The following is a 14070-nucleotide window of genomic DNA, read 5'->3' on the forward strand; positions in this document are numbered from 1 at the left end:
AACCCCATCCTTGCTGATCTCCTCCAGATTCTCTCCCATCAGTGAACGCTTTTGCCAGCAGTCACCCGGAGCAGATTTCTACACCAGCAAGTGCTGAGCAGAGAGATTGCTGCCAGTGTTGCAACACTGCAATACAGTAAGTGTTCAGCTAATCTTCACGTAAAATACAGAAAATTGCCGTTATCTAAAAGATGAACTGTTATAAGACCTTTGTGAAATAAATGCGAGAAAGCTATGTAACTGGATGGAGTTGTATGCAAGCAGTGATGGGGGATCAAAAGCCGGTGGCATGACACACAACGCTGGTGGCACAACACACAAAGCCACGTTTTGTGTGCTACAGAATTTCCCCTCCTGGCAGGCTCCACCACAAGGCAGGCAGCTGCCCGCCCCCGAGAGAAGTAAGAGGTGGCAGAAAACGCAAATTTGCAAAAGCAAATATTTTGAATTTGTCAGAAATAACTGTTTCATAAGGGAAGAGGAAAACTAGTAGGGAGGGTGAACCTCACTCTTACGCTGTTTTGCTGAAGAGCTAGAAAGTCAGCACAGGACGGTGCCAAAGATATTCCAGGGTATTTCAGAAAACAGGCTGACTGCAGCTAAGTTAAAATAGGCTCTTTCACGTACATCGACTGGCCTTTACGATGACTGTTTTACTTGAGCGACTTCAGACTTGTGGCCGTGGGAGTAGCATAAGTGGGGATACATCACCTATTTAGAAACACGTTTGGGTTTACGTATATTAAGGGCGGGGGGGGGGGCGGCTCCAAAATCGCCCCGTAAACTCGCTTGGAGAAGTTTGCAGGTCTGGTTTGTCCCTGGAGGAAGCCCCCGCAGCGTGTAGGTGCTGCCGGCCGGCAGGCAGGGGCCCCGCACCGCCCTACCCCACCCTCCTGCCCCAGGTATTGCACCCGCCGCGGTCCAGCGGCGCTCGGGCCGGGCCGGGCCGGGCCGGGGCGGGGCGGGGCGGGCCGGGCCGGGCCGGGCCGGGGCGGCTCGGCCCCGCGGCGGGGAGGGCGGTGGCGCGGCCCGGCCCGCCCCGCGTCCGCTCAGCCCCTCCGCTCCCGCCTGCCCCCCGCAGCACATGACCCGGCATGCTGCTCAGAAGTTTGGAGCCAGGGGAGCGGGCAGAGGCTGCGTGCGTGGGGACGGCGGCAGCCGGCGCCCAGCCGCGGGCGGCACAGCCGGGCGGCGGGCAGGTAAGGCGGGGCGGCGGCCGGGCTGGCCGAGGGGGAGGCAGCCGCGCTGAGGCGCCCGGTCCTCGGCGGCGGTGGCGGGGGCCCACTTCGGCAGCGGCTCCGGGCGCAGCGCGGTCGCGGGGCGAGCAGGGGAGGGTGCCCCGGGGCCGAGGACGGAGCTGTAGGGCCGGGGCGGGCGCGGAGCGCGGCCGGGCAGCGGCGCAGCCCCTCGGGATGCTGTCGGGGCGGCCCCGGCTGAAGGCAGTGTTCCGTGTTGTGGTGTCCTGCCTGGTTTCCTCCGCCCTGGACCCAGCGGTTGGCGATGAAGGGTGAAGCGGCGGGGACATGGCGGGCGGATGGTGCCGGGCGCTTCCCGACGGCTGCCGGCGCGGGGAGCACGAGGTGTCGCCGTCTCAGGTACCGCTGTTCCTGCTGTATCCTCACAGGTGTAGGCAGCGCTGGGCTGTTCCACACCCTGCCTGACCTCCGCCTCAGACGGAGGCGTCGCTGGAGGAAGCGGGACGGTGAGGTGTCCCTGGGACGGTAGCCAAAGCGAAGTGTTACATTTGTAGTCTGGCCCGGCCACCCCCCCGCCCCGGCGGGGCTGTCTTCTCTGCAGCTTTGTTGTGTTTTCGATCCAGGAGAGTGTGGGCTGCTGCTGGCAGCTACAGGATGAAGTCGCCTCCCTGCTGCATGTCTCTTTCTTCCCAAGCATCCTTGGAGGAACCCGGGAGTAGCACATCCCTGGGCTCCCTGGACTCCAGTGTATTCTCCAGTGAGGAAGAGCAGGGGCCTCTGCTCCAGAAGGTCGTTCCCTCCTTGGACTTCTTTACTATCAATGTAGGAGGCAGCCGCTTTGTGATGTCCCAGCAAACTTTGTCTTGCTACCCTGACACCCGTCTTGGCAAACTGGCTGTAGTGGTCTCTGCTGCCCGGGATGTGGCCTCTGGTCTCCTTGAGCTTTGTGATGATGCCAACCTTCTGGAGAATGAATATTTCTTTGACCGGAGCTCACAGGCATTTCACTACATCCTGAATTACTATCAGACAGGGAGGCTGCATGTGATGGAGCAGCTTTGTGCACTCTCCTTCCTGCAAGAGATCCAGTACTGGGGTTTGGATGAGCTCAGCATTGATTCCTGTTGCAGAGACCGGTGAGTTGTGGGAAGATGCAGCGCGTAGGATTGTGGGCTGGGTGAGCTCAACGTTGACTTGCGTGCAGGGACATTCAGGTGAGAGATCCAGCAGTGAGGGTAGGTGAGGCAGCAGAGCATTGGGAAAAGCGTGCTCAAAGCTGGATGACTTCAGCCTTGAAATCCTACTCTAGAGGTAGATAGGCGTAGGAAATGGGAGCAGGTGTGTTGAGTGAGGTCACTGTTGACCTTTGCTGAGGGACAGGTTGGCAGTGGGGTCAAGATAGTGAGACCCTAACAGGAGCAGGGTCTGGGTTGTCCTGTACTGGCTTTGGACTGGCCCTGGAAGCTCAAAATGTTTGAAAGGGACAATACTGGAGATGAAGAAGGTTGTGAAAGGAGGGATGTCCCTTCAGTCATCCAGTTTGAGGTTATAGAAGTTAGAGGGATTGGATGTGGAGTCACACATGGTGCCAGCAGGGTTTGGAGCCTCCGCACCCTGCGCTTTCCATTATGGAGGATTTCCAGATCCAAGCTGGAAAAGCAGAAGGGGGGGTGGTCACCTGCCAGGCTGAGTGTGGGTGGCATGGCTCCAGGAGGAATCGTGATGGGAAGCATCGCACATGGATCTTACAGGGAGGGGGCAGCAACAGTGGGAACATGGCTCACTGGTGACAAATTGTAACAGGCATCTTAGGAACAAGGTGGGTTGGGACTGAACCACCCCCAGGACATTTCTGTTTACAGTTAATTTTTTTTGCCACCGTTTTTAGTGTTACTGGTTTGTTTGTTAGTATTGAAGAAATGAGTTCGCTAGAGTATAACTGCCATTTATCTAAAGCAAAATTATTAGAAAGAAACAAAGAAGCAACCCCACCCCAAAAGGATACTATATTTATCCTACCTTAGCATGGTTCAGTTCTGCAGCTGAGAGAGTTGGATCCTAGTTTTCATCTCTTTCTTCCTTCCCTGGTATGTGTAACGGAAAGCTCCTACTTCTTTGGTGGTACAAGGAGCTACAGACCTCTTTGGCATATGCAGAAGTAACTGTGTATCAAATGAAGGCAAAATTGCATAGCCCCTTTGTCTAAGGCTTGAGATTTCACTGTGACATCCCTTGACAGGACAAGGGGCAATGGGTGCAAGCTGGAACACAGGAGGTTCCGCATAAATATGAGGCAAAACTTCTTTACGGTGAGGGTGACCGAACACTGGAACAGGCTGCCCAGAGAGGTTGTGGAGTCTCCTTCTCTGGAGACGTTCAAAACCCTCCTGGACGCGTTCCTGTGTGATATGGTCTAGGTAATCCTGCTCCGGCAGGGGGATTGGAGTAGATGATCTTTCGAGGTCCCTTCCAATCCCTAACATTCTGTGATTTCCAGCAGTCAAGAAACACAGATACGAAAGAAAAGGATTTTTTTGGTGTACTTTAGGAATGTTTTTGTTTCATGAAATTGTTCTGTGGATATACTTTTGCTCTAACAAAGCACTCAACTATGCATTTACAATCTGTAAGTTTTACTCGTCACAGATGCTTGTGCACTTTGTTATGTGAGGACCCATATATTTGAAGAAAGTAAGATAACTTGCAGTCTTACTGTGTCTTAGAACTTCATCCATGAACTGCATGGCTTTTATTATGCCTTCCCTTTTAGTATTACAGATACACACCAATGTAATAAAAATGCAATATAATTAATAAAATTCAGGAAAATTTAGAAACAGAGGGTCTGGTTGTGCCAGGATTGCTTACAAGAATGCATGTTAGTCATGCAGCAGATCCTACTGTAGTCAACATGATCCATATAAATAACACGCTATCAGAATAAAATTACTCTGCACATACAAACTGTCACTGATGTGAAATGAGGGAATAGAAATATCAGGTCAATGGAAACATACTGCAGGGTCTCAAGTAATAAAATCATCAACCATATGCATGACATCAGGGTTTTCTGAGCTCACGTAAGATATGCGTTAATGTGTATTCTTATGCTTCACGTGGTAGAGGATAAGAAAAACATACACATATTGGTATTAAAAGTCTCTTTGGGGGGATTTCTGGGCAGGTACTTCAGGAGGAAAGAGCTGAGTGAAGCCTTAGACATCAAGAAAGATGCAGAAGAACTGGATGCCCAAGATGAGGAAGAGGACTTTTCTGGTAGCCTCTGTCCCAGTGTCAGACAGAAACTTTGGGAAGTTTTGGAAAAGCCTGGCTCCTCTGCAGCAGCCAGGACTTTCGGCACTCTGTCCATGGCTTTTGTTGTTGTGTCCATTGCCACCATGGCTTTGATTTCAGTAGAGCTAAGCTGGCTGGCACCACCGCTACTGGATGCCCTAGAGTACCTGTGCATTGCGTGGTTCACTGTGGAGTTTGTTCTGAGGTTCCTGTGTGCACGGGATCGGTGTCGCTTCCTAAGGAGTGTGGCAAACATCATAGACCTCCTTGCTATTTTACCTTTCTACATCACCCTGCTGGTGGAGAGCCTGTGTGGTGGGGAGAGCTCCCAAGAACTGGAGAATGTGGGGCGCATTGTCCAAGTGCTGAGACTGCTCAGAGCCCTGCGGATGCTGAAGCTGGGAAGACATTCAACAGGTACTTTCGGACATGGCAGTGGGACTTCTTTTTGCTGCCTACACAGTTGTTCCTGGGCACGGTCCCCCATTTTGCGTGCATTTCTGCCTAACCTTTTTACCCAATATAATGTTAGCAGTAATGTCGTCTGAAATCTTACTTATGGACATTGATAATTGAGTAGCAGGGGCCTTCTCCAATAAATTCTAGTTCTTCATAAAGCCAATGTATATTGTTTGCACAGAATAATTACAAAAACGGGCCCCAAAGTTGCATACTGTAAATCATCCACCAGTCATTCACAATGTCATAAATTTACAAACGTATATTTGAGTTGATTTGGTTAAGGATGGAGCAAGAGAAGAAGCAGAGATCATTGACTCACGCTTTTTGTATTATCAAAAGCCCACTAATGATAGTCTTAACCTGTCACATTTTGTTAAGAACTATATGCAAAGAAATATATCATGATTTTGTCTACATCATAGATCCTGAAAACAACTAGGATAGAGAATGTTTCAAGAAAAGTATTAAAACTGAATCATACTGGGCAGTGGGTTGAGAGGCTCTATGGCCCTGTTGAACACACTGGTATCTACATGATATATGGAGGACAGCTGAGGGCTGTTTACTGAATGGACCTAGGTGCAGCTCAGAGCAGCAGTGTCAGGTTCAGTCAGCATTCATCCATTGGTGTGGGGCCCTTTGTGTCCAGGCACTTCTGACAGGTCAGCAGAGAGATGGATGAACAGCAAGCAGGGGTAGGGTGGAAGCTGAAATGCAATTCTGAAAACATTTTTTCTCTCTTTCTGAGTTGTGAAGGGAAGGCATAAAAGGTAACGCTTTCTAGTCAGAATTTATTAGAGGAAGCTGGAAATCACAGAATCATAGAATCATAGAATCATAGAATGGTTTGGGTTGGAAGGGACCTTAAAGATCATGTAGTTCCAACCCCCCTGCCATGGGCAGGAACACCTTTCCACTAGATCGTGTTGCCCAAAGCCCCATCCAACCTGGCCTTGGACACTTTCAGGGAGGGGGCAGCCACAACTTCTCTGGGTAACCTGGTCCAGTGTCTCACTACCCTCACAGTAAAGAATTTGTTCCTTATATCTAAGCTAAATCTACCCTCTTTCAGTTTAAAACCATTACCCCTCATCCTATCACTACATGCCCTTGTAAGAAGTCCCTCTCCTGCTTTCCTGTAGGTCCCCTTCAGGTACTGGAAGGCTGCTAGAAGGTCTCCCTGGAGCCTTCCTCTCTTTTCCAGGCCGAAGAGTCCCAATTCTCTCAGCCTGTCTTCATAGGAGACGTGCTCCAGCCCTCTGATCGTCTTCGTGGCCCTCGTCTGGACTTGCTCTAGCAGGTCCATGTCCTCCTTACGTTGGGGCCCCCAGAGATGGACACAGTACTGCAGGTGGAGTCTCACAGGAGCAGTGTAGAGGGACAGAATCACCTCCCTTGACCTGATTTCCCCTGTGTTTACCCCATTTTTATTACTACTTCATGACGTGCATATTTGGATATGTGAAAGAGTAAAAGCCGTACTCCCACCACACCCTCTCCATGCCATGGTGTTGTGCTTGGCATTTTCAAAGTGATATCATTATGCTCCCACTTAAATCAGTGCTGAGTATGGCACTGAATTTGTCAGCAGAAATGTTCAGCCAACACCTGGAGCTTTGAAAACTCAGATCCTAATAGTAAGTCATGGTCTCTGTCCTGCATTATTAGCCTGTTCTGAAGATGGTGATGGTTGTTCTTACATGGCACTCAATGTACCCTTCCAAGATTTCCGGCCATGGAGCAGGAATGGATTGACGCTTCTCTTCTTTGGAGAGCCGTCTCCACCCTCTTTGCGAACTGGCCCTACTCCAGCAGGCATTACAGTGTGCTTGCAGCAGCACAATGTGTCTCTTTATGTTTGTTCCCACTGAATAGAACAGTGAATCTGCCTGCCAGTGGCAGGGAGTGGTTTTAATACTACTGAGCATAATCATAGTGATTTGGGAAGTATCTTCATCTTACTCGCCTACCCTAGATTATGCCTATACTGATGCATAACTGTCCCTTAGAAAGTAGTTGAAAGGGAGCTTACAATGATTCAGTCTGCCAGTGAGTTTGTTTTGCTTCATTATATTTTTTGCAGGGTTTAGTGGGTTTTTCTTGCATGAAAGGCTGCTACCCACATTACCCCAGCTGTAATGTGAATTCATTCCTCTCTAATGGTGTTTTGATAGTAAGAAAAAGACGTGAACTCAAGGCACTTTTGTGCAAAATAACAAGATAGTCATCCAAAAGTATGTTGATTCTAGTTATAAAGTTTCCAGTTTATCTCATTTTAGTGTTACAGAATGAATGCAAGAAACTGAGTTCTAAGACTCTTTCTATCAACTTGAAACCAGATGTTTCAGACACTTGTGTAATAACTGTTAACTTCATGTACATTAACCTTCAGGGGTGTTCAAAACTTTTGTGTCTATTTATTCTTAAATTCATTAAAATATTACCACAGTTTATATCACAGTACTAAGTGCCATTAAGAGTTTAGTAATTCCGTGTTAGGTAGCAGTCAATTAATTATATAAAAATCCAGTCTCCTACTGTGTAAGTGAGCTGTAATCTTTCTCCTGGAACCAAAGCACCAATTTCAACATACAAGAAGTGATGTATGTATCTATCTAAACCATCCAGAGCAGCATTGCTGTCACTGTGCTTGCTTCTTTGGTAACTCGGAGTTGCTGCCCACTTAGGCTCAGCACACTAAATCAAATCTGTGTCATTTAAATGTAGAAAGTCACTGTTTTGATATTCTGTCAGAGGAGATGCTGCTACTAAGATGAAACATAGCCCTAATAAATCAAACTAGAAACATACACTCGCAGATCTGAAGCCCTGTTTCTGATCACTAGTGGTATGTAGCAGAAGCGAGTTCTGTTAATGTGGTTCTAAACACATCCTTAATCCCAGCTGCTAGTATAAAATGAACCTCGTAAATACTATGCACAGACACAATCCTCCTTGCACATACCTAGGCAGTCCTGATAAATCTCATTGTTTAGGAGTAGCACTCAAAACAATTCTGCTCTCTTACCTTGGATCTGGCAGCTTAAATCTACCTCCCAGTGAAGCCCCTCTCTAACTCCTGCACTTTCAGGCCAAACAAAGCTTCATGCACTGCTCACCTGTTTTGTGTGGCAAGAGGAGTGTGAGATCAGAAGAAAAGAGATGAGAAGATTTGTGGCTGCAGGCAGCAGCTCTTCTTTCACCAGGGAGGGTTGATGACAATCACAAGGAGAACATCTCTAATACTGTGCACATCCATAGCAAAGCTGGGATCACAACAGCAGCCTGGCTCTGCTCTCAGGGGCAGAAATGAGTTAGGAAAAAATGTAACATCAATTCTTTTTTTCACTTTATTTTTAAACAAATGACAGATTAACCCTTTTTGTGGGGAAGGGACAGAAAAAGAAATGGAAGAATCACTTTTGCCCCTTTGAAAGCTGAACCCAGCTAATAGGAGGGATGTGATGCTTAGGAACACTGGAGCTAGACTGGAGTGAGTGTGTAATTACTTATGCAAAGTGCTATACTTCATCAAGGAGCAACTGAGAAATTAGTGGTACCTCTACCCAGAAAATGTATAGCTAGAAGGTGAGACTGTTCTTCTGAGATACCAGAAATATAGATGTGAGCAGCTGCAAGAATAGGTGAGAACTGAACCTGCATTTTTCACGTTCTCTGATGCTCCTCAGCTGTTGGTTTCCTTCTGGGGCCACATTTTGTGTGAAGCCTTGCTGGTCCTCCTCTGGGAAGCACTTACAGATTGACTCCTTGAGGAGAGATAGGATGCGAGCCTCTTACTTGTGAGGGCAATGGGCATATGTTTGAGAGAAGGCTGTAGCGTATGTCAGGATGTGATGCTTCTGGATACATGAAAAAGCGAAACTTCAGCACTTTTAGGGCCAAAAATTTAGGATGATTTAAATGCTGTGTGTAAACGGAAGATCCCAAACATTGCTGTGCCAATTGGACACCCACAAGGCTATGGGCCCGGATGGGATTCACCCCAGAGTAATGAAGGAACTGGCAAATGAACTTGCCGAACCACTCTTTATTATCTACCGGCAGTCCTGGTTAACTGGAGAAGTTCCAGCTGACTGGAAAGTAGCAAATGTAACGCCCATCTACAAGAAGGGTCGGAAGGATGATCTAGGGAACTATAGGCCTGTCAGCCTGACCTTGGTGCCAGGCAAGGTGATAGAACAGATCATCCTGAGTGCCATTACATGGCACATGCAGGACAATCGGGGCATTGGGGTCAGCCAACATGGATTCATGAAAGGCAGGTCCTGCTTGACCAACCTGGTCTCCTTCTATGACAAAGTGACCCACTTAGTAGATGAGGGCAGGGCTGTGGATGTAGTCTATCTAGACTTCAGTAAGGCATTTGACACTGTCTCCCACAGCATCCTCCTAGACAAACTGTCTGCTCAGGGCTTGGATGGGTGGACTCTTCAATGGGTTAAAAAGTGGCTGGATGGCCGAGCCCAGAGAGTGGTGGTGAATGGGGCAAAGTCCAACTGGCGGCCGGTCACTAGCGGTGTTCCCCAGGGCTCAGTTCTGGGGCCGGTGCTGTTCAATATCTTTATAGATGATCTAGATGTAGGTATGGAGTGCACCCTCAGTAAATTTGCAGGTGACACCAAGCTGGGTGGGAGTGTCGATCTGCTGGAAGCTAGGAAGGCCCTACAGAGGGATCTGGAGAGGTTAGATAGATGGGCCGAGACCAACGGCATGAGGTTCAACAAGAACAAGTGCCGGGTCTTACGCTTCGGCCACAACAACCCCATGCAGTGCTACAGGCTGGGGGAAGAGTGGTTAGAAAGCGGCCTGGTGGAAAGAGACCTGGGGGTGCTGATTGACAGCTGGCTAAACATGAGCCAGCAGTGTGCCCAGGTGGCCAAGAAGGCCAATGGCATCCTGGCCTCTATTAAGAATAGTGTAGCCAGCCAGTCTAGGGAAGTGATCGTCCCTCTATACTCGGCACTGGTGAGGCCGCACCTTGAATACTGTGTTCAGTTCTGGGCCCCGCACTTCAAGAAAGATGTTGAGGTGTTGGAGCGAGTCCAGAGGAGGGCGACCAAGCTGGTGAAGGGTCTGGAGGGTCTGACCTATGAGGAATGGCTGAGGGAGCTGGGGTTGTTTAGCCTGGAGAAGAGGAGGCTCAGAGGTGACCTTATTGCAGCCTACAACTACCTGAAGGGAGGTTGTAGTGGAGTGGGAGTGGGCCTCTTGTCCCGGGCAACTAGTGATAGGACAAGAGGACATAGCCTCAAGCTTCGCCAGGGGAGGTTCAGGTTGGACATTAGGAAGCATTTCTTCTCAGAAAGGGTCATTAGACATTGGAACGGGCTGCCCAGGGAGGTGGTGGAGTCACCATCTCTGGATGTGTTTAAGAAAAGACTGGACATGGTACTTAGTGCCATGGTCTAGTTGACAGGGTTGTGTCAGAGCAATGATTGGACTCGATGATCCCAGAGGTCTCCTGATTGATTCTGTGATTCTGTGATCAGCTTGTAATGCCATGTCCTTTTGGACAATAGAGAGATGGAACTTGACCTGCATGGCAGAAACGACTCCCCTTCCTCCTGCTGGCCCCAGGGCTGGGGCTGCTCGCCTGCCCCTTTCCAGGTCTGTTACAGCACCTTAGCACCTTCCAGCATGACTAACCAAGCTGTTACAGCTCCTGGCAAGGAGGTCTCCTAGGAAGTCATAAAACTTGCTGAGGTGTTTGTGCTGGAACAGCCCTAGTTTGGCTGTGTGCTAGGGCTCAGAGACATTTTTAAAAGTTACAAAATAATATAGCAGAATACACTATTTTTTTGCATACACCAACTGATGAGCTGTGGATTCCAGTAAGTTGTCTGATTCTTAGATTTGTCTAAAAATGTCTCCTGACTTCATCTGAAGACATGAAGAGATGGAGAACCACCACCTCACTAATAATTTGTTGTAGTGATTATGTATCCTCACCAAATTAATTTGAATTTTTTTTCGTTTCAAGGTCCAGGCACTCTTGTAGTTTCTCGTGGTTTTTTTTTTTTTTTTTTGCTTTGCCTTTAACAAATTAAAGGGTTCTTTGGTTATTATTTTCCTTTATGATAACCAAGATAACTCTTCAATACCTGTTTTTCTTTTTGATAACAGAGACAGCTTAAGCTCTGTTTTTCCAGACACTGAATCATTTCTGTTACACTCTTTGGCACCTTCTGCAGTTTTTCACTACTTTTTTTTTAGGTTAGGATAATAGAACTAAGAATAATTAAAAAAATTCAGACTCCTTAACAGAATAATTAACGATAGGAAAAATATTTTACTGAAGGTGTCATCAGTGTGGTACAAATTGTTAGCAGTCACTGCCTTATTCTTCCTTATCTTGACCTGGTTTATGTGAGACTTGCACTGTTTTTTACCTATAGTATTCTCAAGGTCCATCATAAGGTGCAAACCCTGGCTTTTACAGTACTCATTGATGCTTTGAAAAGAAGCACTACAGAAACAATTTTAAATTGGAGTGCTTTCTTCCTAGGTCACCTGAAAAGACTTATTCTTCTGCCTTGCTCAGTGGGCAGTTTTACAGGGAAATGGATGATGATAGTGAGTTCCTTGGAAGATGAGAGTTTGATCTGGATCCTTGTGATTGTCTCACACAGCTTTTTCACTGCTTATCTTAGTGCATTTTCAAAATGTGGGGGCAGTCATATTAACAGACAAAAGATTACACTGATACATTGTATTCCTCTTGCATTGCAAAATTAAACTATATCGTTATAATAACCAACCAACAGATCATAGTTATAGTAATATAAAACCTGGATATGGGCAAGCCCTTAACTGGAGTTGGCTGAAGAAAACATTGAAAAAGGAAACATTCCCTACAAACTCTAGTATGTACTGCCACTGTTTGCTGTACATAAACAAAAACTTTAAAACCCATTAGCCCTGAAGGAGAAGAGAAAGAGCCCAAAGCAAGAAGAAATTTTAACATCTTGTAGTTTGAGATTGAGGAAAGCAAAGCAAATCAAATTGCTTATTACCCTACTGAGCATGTGAAGTCTGCAAGCAGAGGCAGGACTCCAATAAGCTATTTTGCAAACACTGATTTAGTTAGAAGTGTACCCCATGAAGGATAATTCATAAGCATTGTGTGTTTCTCATTTATTAAAGAAAACATAGCACATTTTTAAAGAACAGTATTAAAAACCAATCCAAAATCACTTGTGATTCAAAAGATAATTTTAGTCTCCCATGTGTCTCAGCTGAGTTGGCACCCTGTTATCTTCCTTCTTTGTTTATGTGTACAACATTTATCCATTGCAATATTACTGGATTTACTTTCCTGCTTGGTTGGGCAGGTCACAGCTCTAAAAGGAATGTGGGGGGTTATGGAGAGCGACCAGCTGCACACGAACTCCCTGTGCAGCACATGGGCAATAGGACTGATGCAGTACACTAGTGAATTAACAGGAGAATACCATGTTTGCGCTGGGAGGCTTTGCTATCTCCGGTTTTGGCAGAAATGCAACTGCTGCTGGAATACTGCATTTGTTTGGATGTCTACAGATAAAGATATTGATAGGTTTTGGGGGGAAAGAGGGGTCAAAGAGAGGCTATGAGAACAGGATGGAAAACAGTCCTTAGCAAAGAAAAAGTTACTGAGTGACTGAACTGCACTCTAAGCACCCACATGGGAACACGAATTTGATAAGTAAGTGTTGCTTGGTGCAAAAGAAAAATGTGACAATGGCTAGAAAATAGGAGCTTGACGCATTCAGACTGAAAGTAGGGAGCAGATGTTTTTAGTGTGTTTTTTAATGGTTATTTAGATAACTTACTGAAAATTGTGCTAGGTCATCTGTTATAGCCAATTACTAAATCAAGATTGGTTAGTTTTTGTAAATTATATGCGTATGTAGTTCAAACGATAAGTAATGAGTCAAATTTCTATGCTCTGTATTAAGGAAACAGAGATGATGTCAATGATTCAGTCTAACATTTTAATTATTTCTTTAAATCATGTTTTCCCAGTAGTGTTGAAAGTAGCACTCCTTAAGGAATGTTCACTAGCAGTCAAAGCAAAAATATAAGGCAGTCAGCTTTCAAATAAGAGATGTTTCGCAAAGTTATGATGGCAGCTACGTGAATCGGTCTACTGACAGCATTTCTTCTCTTTCAGGCTTGCGGTCTCTTGGGATGACTATCGCACAGTGCTATGAGGAGGTTGGCCTTTTGCTGCTTTTCCTCTCTGTAGGAATCTCTATATTTTCCACTGTGGAGTACTTTGTTGAGCAAGGCGTGCCAGGCACAACTTTCACGAGCGTACCTGGTGCTTGGTGGTGGGCAACAACTTCCATGACAACTGTTGGTTATGGTGACATTAGACCAGACACTACCATTGGCAAGGTAGTGGCCTTTATGTGTATACTATCAGGAATACTGGTTTTGGCATTGCCAATAGCTATAATAAATGACCGTTTTTCTGCCTGTTACTTTACACTGAAAATAAAAGAAGCTGCTCTTCGGCAGCGTGAAGCTTTAAAGAAACTCATGAAGAACGCATCCGACGACTCTAATATCAATGTTAATTTGCGAGACATATATGCACGCAGTGTCATGGACATGTTACGGTTAAAAAGCAGAGAGAGGGCAAGCACAAGGAGCAGTGGAGCAGATGATTTCTGGTTTTGACTTTTAAGTTCTTTAGCCTTGTATAGCAAATAGACTACTTCAGAAATGTAGTATTAAGCATCTCCTTTTTTATTATTCACCACATAGTGTATTTGCTTTTCCAACTGGAGTTTTACTTACTTGGACAGATGGAGATGATACCCATTTTATACAAAAGGCAGGATTCGTAATACAGAGTCTCTCAAGGAGCTCTGAAACCTGCTTTCAGAACTGGATCACGATGGATGAGATGGGAAGTAACGGGTCCACCAAAGTAAAACAGAGATGCAAACACTTGTCTATGAACCTTATGTCCGTGCTAATGTATAATAATAAAGTCTTAGTGAAAATTGCCATGGTGTTTTGAATTTTAAACTTCTATAAGATTTGTATTTGCATTGGAAGAATGAAAGTCAAAGACATTAAGAAAAACTGGAAAGGGAAGACTAAGGGA

The 14070-nt window shown here is 46.3% G+C and overlaps 1 protein-coding gene across 1 annotated transcript; it reads left to right on the plus strand.

Annotated features, from left to right (window-relative positions):
- Positions 1-1850: 1850 nt before the first annotated feature.
- KCNV1 (potassium voltage-gated channel modifier subfamily V member 1) lies at positions 1851-13637 on the plus strand. The gene is made up of 3 exons (XM_068396951.1): positions 1851-2332; positions 4381-4907; positions 13126-13637. The coding sequence occupies exons 1-3, from the start codon at positions 1851-1853 to the stop codon at positions 13635-13637; spliced, it is 1521 nt and encodes a 506-aa protein (XP_068253052.1).
- Positions 13638-14070: the final 433 nt, after the last annotated feature.

The sequence above is a fragment of the Nyctibius grandis genome, chromosome 3 (genome assembly GCF_013368605.1).
Source record: "Nyctibius grandis isolate bNycGra1 chromosome 3, bNycGra1.pri, whole genome shotgun sequence".
NCBI classification, from domain to species: Eukaryota; Metazoa; Chordata; class Aves; order Nyctibiiformes; family Nyctibiidae; genus Nyctibius; species Nyctibius grandis.

Coding starts and splice junctions, on each gene's coding strand:
- KCNV1 (XM_068396951.1), top strand. CDS start 1,851: ATGAAGTCGCCTCCCTGCTGCATGTCTCTTTCTTCCCAAGCATCCTTG. Junction 2,333..4,380: donor GATTCCTGTTGCAGAGACCG/GTGAGTTGTGGG, acceptor ATTTCTGGGCAG/GTACTTCAGGAGGAAAGAGC. Junction 4,908..13,125: donor GCTGGGAAGACATTCAACAG/GTACTTTCGGAC, acceptor CTTCTCTTTCAG/GCTTGCGGTCTCTTGGGATG.